Source organism: Myxine glutinosa, chromosome 13 (assembly GCF_964187855.1).
Source record: "Myxine glutinosa chromosome 13, kmMyxGlut1.1, whole genome shotgun sequence".
Taxonomy (NCBI): domain Eukaryota; kingdom Metazoa; phylum Chordata; class Myxini; order Myxiniformes; family Myxinidae; genus Myxine; species Myxine glutinosa.
In genome coordinates, this window is record NC_136273.1 from 87,241,055 (window position 1) to 87,257,692 (window position 16,638).

Below are 16,638 nucleotides of genomic sequence, written 5' to 3' on the forward strand. Positions count from 1 at the left end.
AATCACAAAAAGACAAACTGACACATAAAACATATGATAAAGGGAGCGGGAGACAGAGAGGGAAGCACACAAGTCCAACATTTGAGAGCAGGGACATCGGGAGATCTGTGGGAGGGAGAGGGCTTGTGGGGAGGAGGCATGGGAAGGGGGCGGGGGGGGGGGGGGTGGGAGAGGTATAAAACACATGGACACTGCTAGTATGACTCAAATGTGACTCAGATGAACCATAACGAAGCAGCCTTTATGCTGATGGACCATCTGTAGTCACCAAGCATTGCGGTCTCTCCACATAGTTCACATCTATCACGTGACCCAAGCCGTTAAGGTTCCTTAAACGTAGAATGCCTTCCCTTCCCTTGCATTGTTAGGAATTTCACTGTTTACGTATCAAGATCCTGGGGGACTGTTACTACTGTGTCACTGGTCTGCCAGAGCCTCGGCCTGACCATGCTCACTGCTGTGTGGAGATGGGTCTGGCCATGATCAAAGCTATCAGGTAATTGCATATCAACAAACCCATTACATTACTCAAAATCCGGACCGTCTTCAGGAGTTCAAGGGAATTAAAAAAAATCCAGGAGGGGTGTGTGGAGGTATTGTAATGGGGTTTGTCCCATCTGTCCGTCCACCCGTCACGCTATCTCCTCCTAAACGAATGTGGAGAAACTCACCTAACTTGGTCGTTATGATCACCACATGATGAGAAGATGTGAGGGCAGTATCATTTTTAGCTCCACCCCATGGGGCCCTTGGCTGGGTCAAAAGGTCAAATTCCAAAAAATGCAATTACGGCCACATTTTAAAACATTTCTATTGAAATTCATGCAACACAGGGGTCACAACACAACACAAACTTAGAGTCACAGGGGTCAAAACATGATTTTTTTAAAAGTCAAAACTTCTTGGAATCTATCAACTTTGCTTTTGGTGGAAAGTGTGGGGATTTGGGATGGCATATGCCATTGCTCTACTTTCCTCCGCCACCAAAGATGGACGGAGGTTATGTTTTCACCCGTGTCTGTCTTTGTCTGTGTAAAGGATATCTCAAAAAGTTGTGGACAGTTTCGGACAAAATTTGGTGGAGAGCTTGGGTGTGTGACAAGGACGAAGCGATTCAATTTTGGTGAAGATCCGGATCTGGATCCAGAAACTTGAATTTCTTCACCATTGAGAGATGAGGCCAAAAACAATACGTAACATGATATATCAAAAGGTTGTGGACAAGTTATGACAAAACTAGGTGGATGAGTTAGTTAGGCGATAAGAACAAGCCAATTCGATTTTGGTTCAGGTCCGGATCCAGAGCCGGCCTATCAGTGGGATGAAAAATGTAAACCGTTCAGCCTGGCGGAAGTATGCGCTCTGCAGAGTGCCATTTTAGTTTTAATTGCATTTCACCTATAAATTGGGAAATGAGACCTAATTTTTTATATTTGATCTTCTTTACGTGAATAAAATGTTCTGTGAAGGTTATTCAGCACCAGTAAAAGGCCGTCAAAAATGACGGGATGGAACAGTTTATTTGACGGTGCAGCCTCATGAGCGTGCCAAAGTCTGAAGCCTGGGCCTAGTGCCAGGTGTGCTTATATCTTCTTCATTTGTTAGACACCATACGGACATAAATGAGCACTTGTTTTACTCTGTGTACATTGCACATCATGTGCAGCGAATTTCACTTACCTTCACCTTGTATTTATTGTTATTTAAAAAAAAAACCGTTTCTGTACACCGCCCTTGAGGCTCGGTTTGTAAGCCACCGTCTACATTTCCAATAGAAGAGACATAATTTCTCTTTTATGGAAAATGTTTTTCAAGTTCGTTTTATCCTCAAAAATATACCGCAGTGAACACACATTGTTGTTAAAAAAATGTGGCCTTTAAAACCTGCCTTATGAAGGGGGACAGACATCTCTACAAACACACAAACTGACATTGTGTTTATTATGGTGGATATTTGTGGCCTTGAAGAAGAATGAAGAATAAGGATTAAAATAGTTGCAGGTCTTTGTAAAAAAATAAATAAATAATAGTTTATCAGTGTTAATGGGTGCCTGGATAACTGTGACCCACTGTTCATGAGAGGTTTCTCCAACAAATGAATTTGTGGTTGGAACTGCAAATTTATGTAAGCTCCAAGCTCTTATCATCATCGCATTTTACAAATCCCAAACAGACTTTTGCAACATTAACCCTCTGAGTATCTGGAAAAATTTCATGTGAATGCACTTTGATTGCACAAATGATTGAGAATAGTATGACAAGATGGCGCGGATGTATCACACGCACATTTGAGCTGTCTGCTCTGGGTTGTGATTCCGACTCGACAATATACTTCCAAGAGAATGGATTGGTGCTTCGCATGTGCGACGGGCCTCGGATGGTAATCTGGGTGTCTCATCTGTCGTCATTTGATGGATGTCGAAGATTGTGTCTTTCGTGAAGAGCAGATAAATAGCAAATTCCTGTCCGAATCGCCTTCAGTCGAACGTCGGGCCTGGCCAGTCGGTTCGTGAAGGCCTTGGCCCACATAAGTAGGTAATTTGGGACGTTAATCAAGTAGTCCTAGTTTTTCTCGTTGTTCACAATTAAAGCAACCGGTACTTACATGTAGTCCATATAACCATTGTTATATAAAATTAGTGCTCCTTGGTTTTATGCTTCATAAGGAATAAGTGATCAGTCACGTGATGTGATGCGCAAATTTCGTCACGTGGTACATTACGCAAATTTCGGTGCAAATGCTAATACGACTATATGAAAGGTACATTATAGTTTTTCCATTTATCAATTTGAACGGCATGAGAGCATGTTAAGACATGTCTGTTTAGAGCAAATTAAACAAAGAGAACATGTTTGATCTTGTTAATGAGAACTTCCATGAAGTGGAAATAAATAGGTTAATTGGATGACAGGAAATTATTTTAAAACAACAACAAAATGCGAGTTTTGTGCTCTTAACCTATAAATGATATGGAGGATATTAATATGTGTCATTTTGCGTTCACAGTATAATTTCTTTTGTTTTGTTTTTGTTGATTTTCCGAATTTCTGTAATAATCTCGAAAGATTTAAATTTTATTAACAGCATGTGCTATTTGACACAAACTAAATACATTTTTCCTGTATAACTGAAATAAGACGCATAATTTGAAATACTTTGATTAATTGATTGAATATTAATTTTTATTAACAGCATGTGCTATTTGACACAAAGTAAATAAATTTTTCCTGTATAACTGAAATAAGACGCATAATTTGAAATACTTTGATTAATTGATTGAATATTTAAATTTTATGAACAGCTTGTACTATTTGACACAAAGTAAATACATTTTTCCTGTATAACTGAAATAAGACGCATAATTTGAAATATTTGGTTATTTGATTGAATATTAATTTTTATTGACAGCATGTGCTATTTGGCAAAGTAAATATATTTTTCCTGTATAACTGAAATAAGACGCATAATTTGAAATACTTTGATTATTTGATTGAATATTTAATTTTTATTGACAGCATGTGCTATTTGACACAAACTAAATACATTTTTCCTGTATAACTGAAATAAGACGCATAATTTGAAATATTTGGTTATTTGATTGAATATTAATTTTTATTGACAGCATGTGCTATTTGGCAAAGTAAATATATTTTTCCTGTATAACTGAAATAAGACGCATAATTTGAAATATTTGGTTATTTGATTGAATATTAATTTTTATTGACAGCATGTGCTATTTGGCAAACTAAATACATTTTTCCTGTATAACTGAAATAAGACGCATAATTTGAAATACTTTGATTATTTGATTGAATATTTAATTTTTATTAACAGCATGTGCTATTTGACACAAACTAAATACATTTTTCCTGTATAACTGAAATAAGACGCATAATTTGAAATATTTGATTAATTGATTGAATATTTAATTTTTATTGACAGCATGTGCTATTTGACACAAAGTAAATATATTTTTCCTGTATAACTGAAATAAGACGCATAATTTGAAATACTTTGATTATTTGATTGAATATTAATTTTTATTAACAGCATGTGCTATTTGACACAAACTAAATACATTTTTCCTGTATAACTGAAATAAGACGCATAATTTGAAATACTTTGATTATTTGATTGAATATTTAATTTTTATTAACAGCATGTGCTATTTGACACAAACTAAATACATTTTTCCTGTATAACTGAAATAAGACGCATAATTTGAAATACTTTGATTAATTGATTGAATATTTAATTTTTATTGACAGCATGTGCTATTTGACACAAAGTAAATATAATTATTTTTCCTGTATAACTGAAATAAGACACATAATTTGAAATACTTTGATTAATTGATTGAATATTTAATTTTATTAACAGCATGTGCTATTTGACACAAAGTAAATATATTTTTCCTGTATAACTGAAATAAGACGCATAATTTGAAATACTTTGATTATTTGATTGAATATTAATTTTTATTAACAGCATGTGCTATTTGACACAAAGTAAATATATTTTTCCTGTATAACTGAAATAAGACGCATAATTTGAAATACTTTGATTAATTGATTGAATATTAATTTTTATTAACAGCATGTGCTATTTGACACAAACTAAATACATTTTTCTTGTATAACTGAAATAAGACGCATAATTTGAAATACTTTGATTATTTGATTGAATATTAATTTTTATTAACAGCATGTGCTATTTGACACAAACTAAATACATTTTTCCTGTATAACTGAAATAAGACGCATAATTTGAAATACTTTGATTATTTGATTGAATATTTAATTTTTATTAACAGCATGTGCTATTTGACACAAACTAAATACATTTTTCCTGTATAACTGAAATAAGACGCATAATTTGATATACTTTGATTAATTGATTGAATATTTAATTTTTATTGACAGCCTGTGCTATTTGACACAAAGTAAATATATTTTTCCTGTATAACTGAAATAAGACGCATAATTTGAAATACTTTGATTAATTGATTGAATATTTAATTTTATTAACAGCATGTGCTATTTGACACAAAGTAAATATATTTTTCCTGTATAACTGAAATAAGACGCATAATTTGAAATACTTTGATTATTTGATTGAATATTAATTTTTATTAACAGCATGTGCTATTTGACACAAAGTAAATATATTTTTCCTGTATAACTGAAATAAGACGCATAATTTGAAATACTTTGATTAATTGATTGAATATTAATTTTTATTAACAGCATGTGCTATTTGACACAAACTAAATACATTTTTCCTGTATAACTGAAATAAGACGCATAATTTGAAATACTTTGATTAATTGATTGAATATTAATTTTTATTGACAGCATGTGCTATTTGACACAAAGTAAATAAATTTTTCCTGTATAACTGAAATAAGACGCATAATTTGAAATACTTTGATTAATTGATTGAATATTTAAATTTTATTAACAGCTTGTACTATTTGACACAAAGTAAATACATTTTTCCTGTATAACTGAAATAAGACGCATAATTTGAAATACTTTGATTATTTGATTGAATATTAATTTTTATTGACAGCATGTGCTATTTGACACAAACTAAATACATTTTTCCTGTATAACTGAAATAAGACGCATAATTTGAAATACTTTGATTATTTGATTGAATATTTAATTTTTATTCACAGCATGTGCTATTTGACACAAACTAAATATATTTTTCCTGTATAACTGAAATAAGACGCATAATTTGAAATACTTTGATTAATTGATTGAATATTTAATTTTATTAACAGCATGTGCTATTTGACACAAAGTAAATATATTTTTCCTGTATAACTGAAATAAGACGCATAATTTGAAATACTTTGATTATTTGATTGAATATTAATTTTTATTAACAGCATGTGCTATTTGACACAAAGTAAATATATTTTTCCTGTATAACTGAAATAAGACGCATAATTTGAAATACTTTGATTAATTGATTGAATATTAATTTTTATTAACAGCATGTGCTATTTGACACAAAGTAAATATATTTTTCCTGTATAACTGAAATATGACGCATAATTTGAAATACTTTGATTATTTGATTGAATATTTAATTTTTATTGACAGCATGTGCTATTTGACACAAAGTAAATATATTTTTCCTGTATGACTGAAATAAGACGCATAATTTGAAATACTTTGATTATTTGATTGAATATTAATTTTTATTAACAGCATGTGCTATTTGACACAAAGTAAATATATTTTTCCTGTATAACTGAAATAAGACGCATAATTTGAAATACTTTGATTATTTGATTGAATATTAATTTTTATTGACAGCATGTGCTATTTGACACAAAGTAAATACATTTTTCCTGTATAACTGAAATAAGACGCATAATTTGAAATATTTTGATTATTTGATTGAATATTTAATTTTTATTAACAGCATGTGCTATTTGACACAAAGTAAATATATTTTTCCTGTATAACTGAAATAAGACGCATAATTTGAAATACTTTGATTATTTGATTGAATATTTAATTTTCATTAACAGCATGTGCTATTTGGCAAAGTAAATATATTTTTCCTGTATAACTGAAATAAGACGCATAATTTGAAATACTTTGATTATTTGATTGAATATTTAATTTTCATTAACAGCATGTCCTATTTGACACAAAGTAAATATATTTTTCCTGTATAACTGAAATAAGACGCATAATTTGAAATACTTTGATTAATTGATTGAATATTAATTTTTATTAACAGCATGTGCTATTTGACATAAACTAAATACATTTTTCCTGTATAACTGAAATAAGACGCATAATTTGAAATACTTTGATTATTTGATTGAATATTTAATTTTTTTTGACAGCATGTGCTATTTGACACAAAGTAAATATATTTTTCCTGTATAACTGAAATAAGACGCATAATTTGAAATACTTTGATTAATTGATTGAATATTAATTTATATTAACAGCATGTGCTATTTGACACAAAGTAAATACATTTTTCCTGTATAACTGAAATAAGACGCATAATTTGAAATACTTTGATTAATTGATTGAATATTAATTTTTATTGACAGCATGTGCTATTTGACACAAAGTAAATAAATTTTTCCTGTATAACTGAAATAAGACGCATAATTTGAAATACTTTGATTAATTGATTGAATATTTAAATTTTATTAACAGCTTGTACTATTTGACACAAAGTAAATACATTTTTCCTGTATAACTGAAATAAGACGCATAATTTGAAATACTTTGATTATTTGATTGAATATTAATTTTTATTGACAGCATGTGCTATTTGACACAAACTAAATACATTTTTCCTGTATAACTGAAATAAGACGCATAATTTGAAATACTTTGATTATTTGATTGAATATTTAATTTTTATTAACAGCATGTGCTATTTGACACAAACTAAATATATTTTTCCTGTATAACTGAAATAAGACGCATAATTTGAAATACTTTGATTAATTGATTGAATATTTAATTTTATTAACAGCATGTGCTATTTGACACAAAGTAAATATATTTTTCCTGTATAACTGAAATAAGACGCATAATTTGAAATACTTTGATTATTTGATTGAATATTAATTTTTTTTAACAGCATGTGCTATTTGACACAAAGTAAATATATTTTTCCTGTATAACTGAAATAAGACGCATAATTTGAAATACTTTGATTAATTGATTGAATATTAATTTTTATTAACAGCATGTGCTATTTGACACAAAGTAAATATATTTTTCCTGTATAACTGAAATAAGACACATAATTTGAAATACTTTGATTATTTGATTGAATATTTAATTTTTATTAACAGCATGTGCTATTTGACATAAACTAAATACATTTTTCCTGTATAACTGAAATAAGACGCATAATTTGAAATACTTTGATTATTTGATTGAATATTAATTTTTATTAACAGCATGTGCTATTTGACACAAAGTAAATATATTTTTCCTGTATAACTGAAATAAGACGCATAATTTGAAATACTTTGATTATTTGATTGAATATTAATTTTTATTGACAGCATGTGCTATTTGACACAAAGTAAATACATTTTTCCTGTATAACTGAAATAAGACGCATAATTTGAAATATTTTGATTATTTGATTGAATATTTAATTTTTATTAACAGCATGTGCTATTTGACACAAAGTAAATATATTTTTCCTGTATAACTGAAATAAGACGCATAATTTGAAATACTTTGATTATTTGATTGAATATTTAATTTTCATTAACAGCATGTGCTATTTGGCAAAGTAAATATATTTTTCCTGTATAACTGAAATAAGACGCATAATTTGAAATACTTTGATTATTTGATTGAATATTTAATTTTCATTAACAGCATGTGCTATTTGACACAAAGTAAATATATTTTTCCTGTATAACTGAAATAAGACGCATAATTTGAAATACTTTGATTAATTGATTGAATATTAATTTTTATTAACAGCATGTGCTATTTGACATAAACTAAATACATTTTTCCTGTATAACTGAAATAAGACGCATAATTTGAAATACTTTGATTATTTGATTGAATATTTAATTTTTTTTGACAGCATGTGCTATTTGACACAAAGTAAATATATTTTTCCTGTATAACTGAAATAAGACGCATAATTTGAAATACTTTGATTAATTGATTGAATATGTAATTTTATTAACAGCATGTGCTATTTGACACAAAGTAAATATATTTTTCCTGTATAACTGAAATAAGACGCATAATTTGAAATACTTTGATTAATTGATTGAATATTTAAATGTTATTAACAGTGTGTGCTATTTGACACAAAGTAAATATATTTTTCCTGTATAACTGAAATAAGACGCATAATTTGAAATACTTTGATTAATTGATTGAATATTAATTTTTATTAACAGCATGTGCTATTTGACACAAAGTAAATATATTTTTCCTGTATAACTGAAATAAGAAGCATAATTGGAAATACTTTGATTAATTGATTGAATATTAATTTTTATTAACAGCATGTGCTATTTGACACAAACTAAATACATTTTTCCTGTATAACTGAAATAAGACGCATAATTTGAAATACTTTGATTATTTGATTGAATATTTAATTTTTATTGACAGCATGTGCTATTTGACACAAAGTAAATATATTTTTCCTGTATAACTGAAATAAGATGCATAATTTGAAATACTTTGATTAATTGATTGAATATTTAATTTTATTAACAGCATGTGGTATTTGACACAAAGTAAATATATTTTTCCTGTATAACTGAAATAAGACGCATAATTTGAAATACTTTGATTAATTGATTGAATATTTAATTTTATTAACAGCATGTGCTATTTGACACAAAGTAAATATATTTTTCCTGTATAACTGAAATAAGACGCATAATTTGAAATACTTTGATTAATTGATTGAATATTAATTTTTATTGACAGCATGTGGTATTTGACACAAAGTAAATATATTTTTCCTGTATAACTGAAATAAGACGCATAATTTGAAATACTTTGATTAATTGATTGAATATTAATTTTTATTAACAGCATGTGCTATTTGACACAAAGTAAATATATTTTTCCTGTATAACTGAAATAAGAAGCATAATTGGAAATACTTTGATTAATTGATTGAATATTAATTTTTATTAACAGCATGTGCTATTTGACACAAACTAAATACATTTTTCCTGTATAACTGAAATAAGACGCATAATTTGAAATACTTTGATTATTTGATTGAATATTTAATTTTTATTGACAGCATGTGCTATTTGACACAAAGTAAATATATTTTTCCTGTATAACTGAAATAAGATGCATAATTTGAAATACTTTGATTAATTGATTGAATATTTAATTTTATTAACAGCATGTGGTATTTGACACAAAGTAAATATATTTTTCCTGTATAACTGAAATAAGACGCATAATTTGAAATACTTTGATTAATTGATTGAATATTTAATTTTATTAACAGCATGTGCTATTTGACACAAAGTAAATATATTTTTCCTGTATAACTGAAATAAGACGCATAATTTGAAATACTTTGATTAATTGATTGAATATTAATTTTTATTGACAGCATGTGGTATTTGACACAAAGTAAATACATTTTTCCTGTATAACTGAAATAAGACGCATAATTTGAAATATTTTGATTAATTGATTGAATATTTAATTTTATTAACAGCATGTGCTATTTGACACAAAGTAAATATATTTTTCCTGTATAACTGAAATAAGACGCATAATTTGAAATACTTTGATTAATTGATTGAATATTTAAGTTTTATTAACAGCATGTGCTATTTGACACAAAGTAAATACATTTTTCCTGTATAACTGAAATAAGACGCATAATTTGAAATACTTTGATTAATTGATTGAATATTTAAATTTTATTAACAGCATGTGCTATTTGACACAAAGTAAATATATTTTTCCTGTATAACTGAAATAAGATGCATAATTTGAAATACTTTGATTAATTGATTGAATATTTAATTTTTATTGACAGCATGTGCTATTTGACACAAAGTAAATATATTTTTCCTGTATCACTGAAATAAGATGCATAATTTGAAATACTTTGATTAGTTGATTGAATATTTAAATTTTATTAACAGCATGTGCTATTTGACACAAACTAAATACATTTTTCCTGTATAACTGAAATAAGACGCATAATTTGAAATACTTTGATTAATTGATTGAATATTTAATTTTTATTAACAGCATGTGCTATTTGACACAAACTAAATACATTTTTCCTGTATAACTGAAATAAGACGCATAATTTGAAATACTTTGATTAATTGATTGAATATTTAATTTTTATTGACAGCATGTGCTATTTGACACAAAGTAAATATATTTTTCCTGTATAACTGAAATAAGACGCATAATTTGAAATACTTTGATTAATTGATTGAATATTTAATTTTATTAACAGCATGTGCTATTTGACACAAAGTAAATATATTTTTCCTGTATAACTGAAATAAGACGCATAATTTGAAATACTTTGATTATTTGATTGAATATTAATTTTTATTAACAGCATGTGCTATTTGACACAAAGTAAATATATTTTTCCTGTATAACTGAAATAAGACGCATAATTTGAAATACTTTGATTAATTGATTGAATATTAATTTTTATTAACAGCATGTGCTATTTGACACAAACTAAATACATTTTTCCTGTATAACTGAAATAAGACGCATAATTTGAAATACTTTGATTAATTGATTGAATATTAATTTTTATTGACAGCATGTGCTATTTGACACAAAGTAAATAAATTTTTCCTGTATAACTGAAATAAGACGCATAATTTGAAATACTTTGATTAATTGATTGAATATTTAAATACTTTGATTGGGAGATCTCGCGAGATCTCGGAGATGGTGGGAGGGATTTTCGAAGCTCCACACGGTCTCCACGTTTTTCGAAGTTAAGTCTGTTCACAATTGTATTTTGTCGAAACTGTATTTATCTTTCGGTGTGTGAAGTTATTGTGTGCAACTTTGGTTGTTTCTCGGTGTTTATCTTTCATAAATTGATCGTCTGTTTGCCGTGTCGTGTCTTGAGGCCTTGTACAGTGTGCACTGTACAACCTTGAGGCTTTGTTTTTCTCTCAGCGGTCCGTCGTTTGTGATCCAATAACTTTCGTTCTCTGTATCCCAGGCTTTTCACCCATAGCCTACTTCCTTGTGTAAATCTCAACTCAAAAAAAAAACAAAAAAAAAAACAAACAAAAAAACATTTCCTTCTCTGTTCTCATTCGTTTATTCATTCTTATTCGTTCGTTCGTTCTTCGACCATGTGTTTCTCCCCCATTTCCCCAGATAGTTTTCACTCATTAACCTTCAATGTTTACACTTTCCCCTCAAGTTATGTATTCCGTCATATTTTATAACACCTTTTTCTTCTTCTTCTTTAAAAGGCTGCTTTCGACTTGCTCACCAAATCAATTCATCCCAAAAAAAATATCCATCTCCTATAGTGCCTTTTTTCTACATTCCCTAAACTCTCCTGCACTCCATCCTCCATCCAGCGTCCTTAAACGTATTTTTAACTCGAAGGTCACAAGAAACTCATTTTGCAATAAATGTTCGTTTCCCATAAATCGTACACTTTCAAAAATCCAATCTCACCCCTCCCCTCCAAATCTTCCCCATAACCCCTCCCCTCCAAATCTTCCCCATCACCCCTCCCCTCCAAATCTTCCCCATCACCCATCCCTTTCAAATCTCCCCCCCTTGCCCCCTCCCTCCTAAACTACCCCCTCACCCCTCCCCGCCAAGACGCCCCCTCGCCCCTCCCCTCCTAGACTCCTGCCTCACCCCTCCCCTCCAAATCTCCCCCATATCCCATCCCTTTCAAATCCCTCCCCTTGTCCCTTCCCTCTCAAACTCCCCCCTCACCCCTCCCCTTCAAATCTCCCCACCCTCATTGCTTCTCAATTTCCCCCCTCTCACTCCCCCTCCTCAAAGCGTCCTCCCCGCTTCTTCCCCCTTCAAACTCTCACCTCCATCTCCCCCAACCTTCTGCCTCGCTCTTCCCCCTCCTCAAATAACACCTCATTGTGGCTCACCCAATCACCATCAAACCTTTTGTTCGCCCCATCCTTCCCTTTCTCCGAGCTATTCTGAAATCTCTGACACACCTTCAACAGCTCTCCCTATCTCTTCCACCTCTTCCACATCTTACCCTACCCCTCCTCCCCCCTGTTCTGTATCTGATGCTCCCCCTTCCTCTTCATTAACGGTATGGACCTCAAACATCCGGGGCCTTCGTTCAAACTTAACTGATCTCTCCATACAGGTTGCTTCTGTCAAACCAGACGTGATCTGCTTAACAGAAACTTTCCTCCTTTATGATGTCTCTGATTCCATAGTATCTCTCCCGGGCTACTCCCTCCTCCGGTATGATAGACCTGAGCCTCGTCCTGGAGGCGGGGTTGCTATCTTTATCAAAAACTCTCTTCCTCACTCGCCCTGCACTGCACTCTCTCCACCTCACCCCCAGGAATACCTCTGGCTACGGCTTCCCCTTCGCTCCCACCTCTTGTTCATATGTGTGTTGTACCGTCCACCAAACAGTGATGACTCCATCTACATCTCGCTGTCTGATGATATGGACCAACTTCTATCTACTCATCCCAACTCTCTCTTCCTCATATGTGGTGATTTCAATTGTCACCATGCCAGTTGGCTGGGTGTGGGTACCTCTCTCACCAGCCATGGCTCTTCAGCAAAGGACTTCTGCGACTCACTGGGACTGACACAATCTGTCAATTTCCCGACCCGGATCTCAGTCAACGGAACATCTTCTCTTCTGGACTTGGTTATGACTAACTTCCCTGAAAATGTCTGCTGCTCTTCTTCTGCTCCGATCGGATCATCTGATCATGTCCTTGTTAAAGTGGACATCTCTCTGACCATCCTCAGGGAGCCTGCTCAGCGTCGACGAGTCTGGCATTTCACTCAGGCCAACTGGCACGGTCTTCAAGCAGCCATCAATCATCTGGACTGGTCTCCCATCTCTACCACCTCTGACATCAACTCATCCTGGGAATTCTTCCAAAGTAAATTGCTCTCTCTCATGCACAGATTTATCCCATCTCATCTTCAGTTGTCATACCCTTCCTCCCGTCCTTGGTACACGGAATCTTGTGGTGAGGCTGTTGCCCAGAAACAACTTGCCTTCGTCTCCTGGAAAGCAAATCCAACGGAAGGAAATCTCATTTCCTTTCACAAAGCCCGAAACAAGTGTGTGTCCACCCTCAGGAGAGCCAGGAAACAATATCTCTCCATTCTCAAGACCGAACTCTCTTATCTGTCTCCCTCTTCCAAATCCTGGTGGCGTCTGGTCAAATCCGTTTCTGGTGTTTGTTCCCCCTCCATCCCCTCCCTTACCTCAAACGGCTACACAGCTGACTCCGCACGTGAAAAAGCTGAATGCCTCAACTCTGTGTTTGCCTCTAAATCTTGTGTCCCAAACCCATCCCTCTCTGTACCCACCATACCCAGTCGTACCCTGCTGCTCCTGGACTCCGTGTCCTTTCCTCCTGACAAGGTGGAAAAGTTTCTGTCAACCCTCGACTCTGATTCTGCAACTGGACCCGACGGCATCAGCCCACGGGTCCTAAAATCCTGCTCTGCTGCTCTATCTCACCCTCTCTCTGTTCTCTTCACCCTCTCTTTTGCTCAAGGTCAACTGCCATCTGCTTGGAAATCAGCCAACATCACCGCTTTGCACAAAAAAGGTGCAAAAACAGATCCTAGCAACTACAGACCAATCAGCCTTCTCCCAATTATCAGCAAAGTCATGGAATCCATCATTGCTTCGGATATGAAATCTTTCCTCTTCTCCAATGGCTTGATCTCTGATCATCAATTTGGTTTCAGACCAGGTCACTCTACTCTGGACATGCTGCTTCTGCTGTCTCAACAATGGATGGAGGTCCTCAATGCCAAACAGGAAATTAGAGCTGTCTCCCTCGACATATCACGTGCCTTCGACACGGTCTGGCACCCCGCTCTGCTCACCAAACTCTCCTCCTTTGGTATCCATGGAAATCTCCACGCATGGCTGGCGGACTTCCTCTCTAGTCGTCGTCAACGTGTGGCCCTGAATGGGTTTCTCTCATCTCCTCTTCCTGTTCAGGCTGGAGTTCCCCAAGGCAGTGTTCTGGGCCCCGTGCTTTTTCTGGTCTTCATCAATGATCTCTCTGACTCTCTCGAAAATCCTCTCTATCTCTTTGCTGATGACTCCACTCTCTGCCGCTCCATTCCTCTTCCCTCAGATCGGCAGTCTGCAGCCTCCTCACTCTCTGAAGACCTGGACAAAATCACAGACTGGTCAAACAAGTGGAACATGTCTTTCAATCCTGACAAATCTCACACTCTTACTATGTCTCTCCGAAAAGATCGACTGGACAACCCTCCCATCTACTTTCTCAACAATCCTCTCCAAGAAGTTCTGTCGCTCAAGATTTTGGGTCTCACTATCTGCCATGATCTTTCTTGGGAAAACCACATTTCCAAGCTGGCCTCCAAAGCCAGTCGCCGACTGGGCATCCTCCGTCGTGCGAAGTCCTTCCTCGGCACACCTGAGCTCCTCACCACATACAAGGCTTTCATCCGCAGCTCAATGGAATACTGTTCTCCCCTATGGGCCGGTGCTCCTGCCTCACACCTAGCTCGGCTTCACGCTGTTGAAACCAAAGCTTTCAGAATTATTGGAATCTCCCGCGATGAAGCCATCTCTGAGGGCCTTTCACTCACTCACCGCAGGCAGGTAGGTGGTCTTTCTGTCTTCTACCGACTCCTCTCCGGCCTTGCACCCCCAGCTCTCTCTGTGCTCTGTCCCCCAAATATTCCTACAGGTCGCACAAGATCTGCCAGCAACCCTCTGATGGTTAAACTGCCGAAATCTCGGCTCTCTGCTCACCTTCACTCTTTCATTCCTCTTTTCTCCCGCCTCTGGAACAAACTCCCTCACTCCCTTCAATCCCACTCCTCCCTCCAGGTCTTTATAACAGCTGTTCACCACCATCTCTTATCTTCCCCCATCCAAAACCTTGATCTTTTCTACCCCCGCTAATTCACCCCAGATCCACCTTGTTTGAAATTCCAACTTCTTTCCTGGAAGTCCTGGCAGTGTCCATATGTTTTATACCTCTCCCACCGCCCCCTTCCCATGCCCCCCCCCCAAAGCCCTCACCCTCTCTCAGATCTCTCGATGTCTCCATGTCTCTCGGTCCCTGCTCTCAAATGTTGTGTTTGTGTCCTTCCCCCTCTCTCCCCATCTTGTCTACCGCTCCCGATGTTATATGTTTTATGTGTCGGTTTGTCTTTCTGTGTGATTAATGTTCGCTCTTTCACGAGCCTCGATCTTGTATACAAAAAAAAATTTTTTTTTATTAACAGCTTGTACTATTTGACACAAAGTAAATACATTTTTCCTGTATAACTGAAATAAGACCCATAATTTGAAATACTTTGATAATTTGATTGAATATTAATTTTTATTGACAGCATGTGCTATTTGACACAAACTAAATACATTTTTCCTGTATAACTGAAATAAGACGCATAATTTGAAATACTTTGATTATTTGATTGAATATTTAATTTTTATTAACAGCATGTGCTATTTGACACAAACTAAATATATTTTGCCTGTATAACTGAAATAAGACGCATAATTTGAAATACTTTGATTAATTGATTGAATATTTAATTTTATTAACAGCATGTGCTATTTGACACAAAGTAAATATATTTTTCCTGTATAACTGAAATAAGACGCATAATTTGAAATACTTTGATTATTTGATTGAATATTAATTTTTATTAACAGCATGTGCTATTTGACACAAAGTAAATATATTTTTTCCTGTATAACTGAAATAAGACGCATAATTTGAAATACTTTGATTAATTGATTGAATATTAATTTTTATTAACAGCATGTGCTATTTGACACAAAGTAAATATATTTTTCCTGTATAACTGAAATAAGACGCATAATTTGAAATACTTTGATTATTTGATTGAATATTTAATTTTTATTGACAGCATGTGCTA

General features: G+C 33.3%; 1 protein-coding gene across 1 annotated transcript in view; it reads left to right on the forward strand.

Moving 5' to 3' along the window:
- The window catches only part of ADCY8 (adenylate cyclase 8), a 251,177-nt gene that overhangs the window by 24,992 nt on the left and 209,547 nt on the right, over window positions 1–16,638 (forward strand). Inside the window, exon 5 of the mRNA XM_078767033.1 lies at window positions 369–496. Within this exon, the coding sequence (XP_078623159.1) occupies window positions 369–496 (128 nt within the window). The remainder of the gene's footprint in view (window positions 1–368; window positions 497–16,638) is intronic.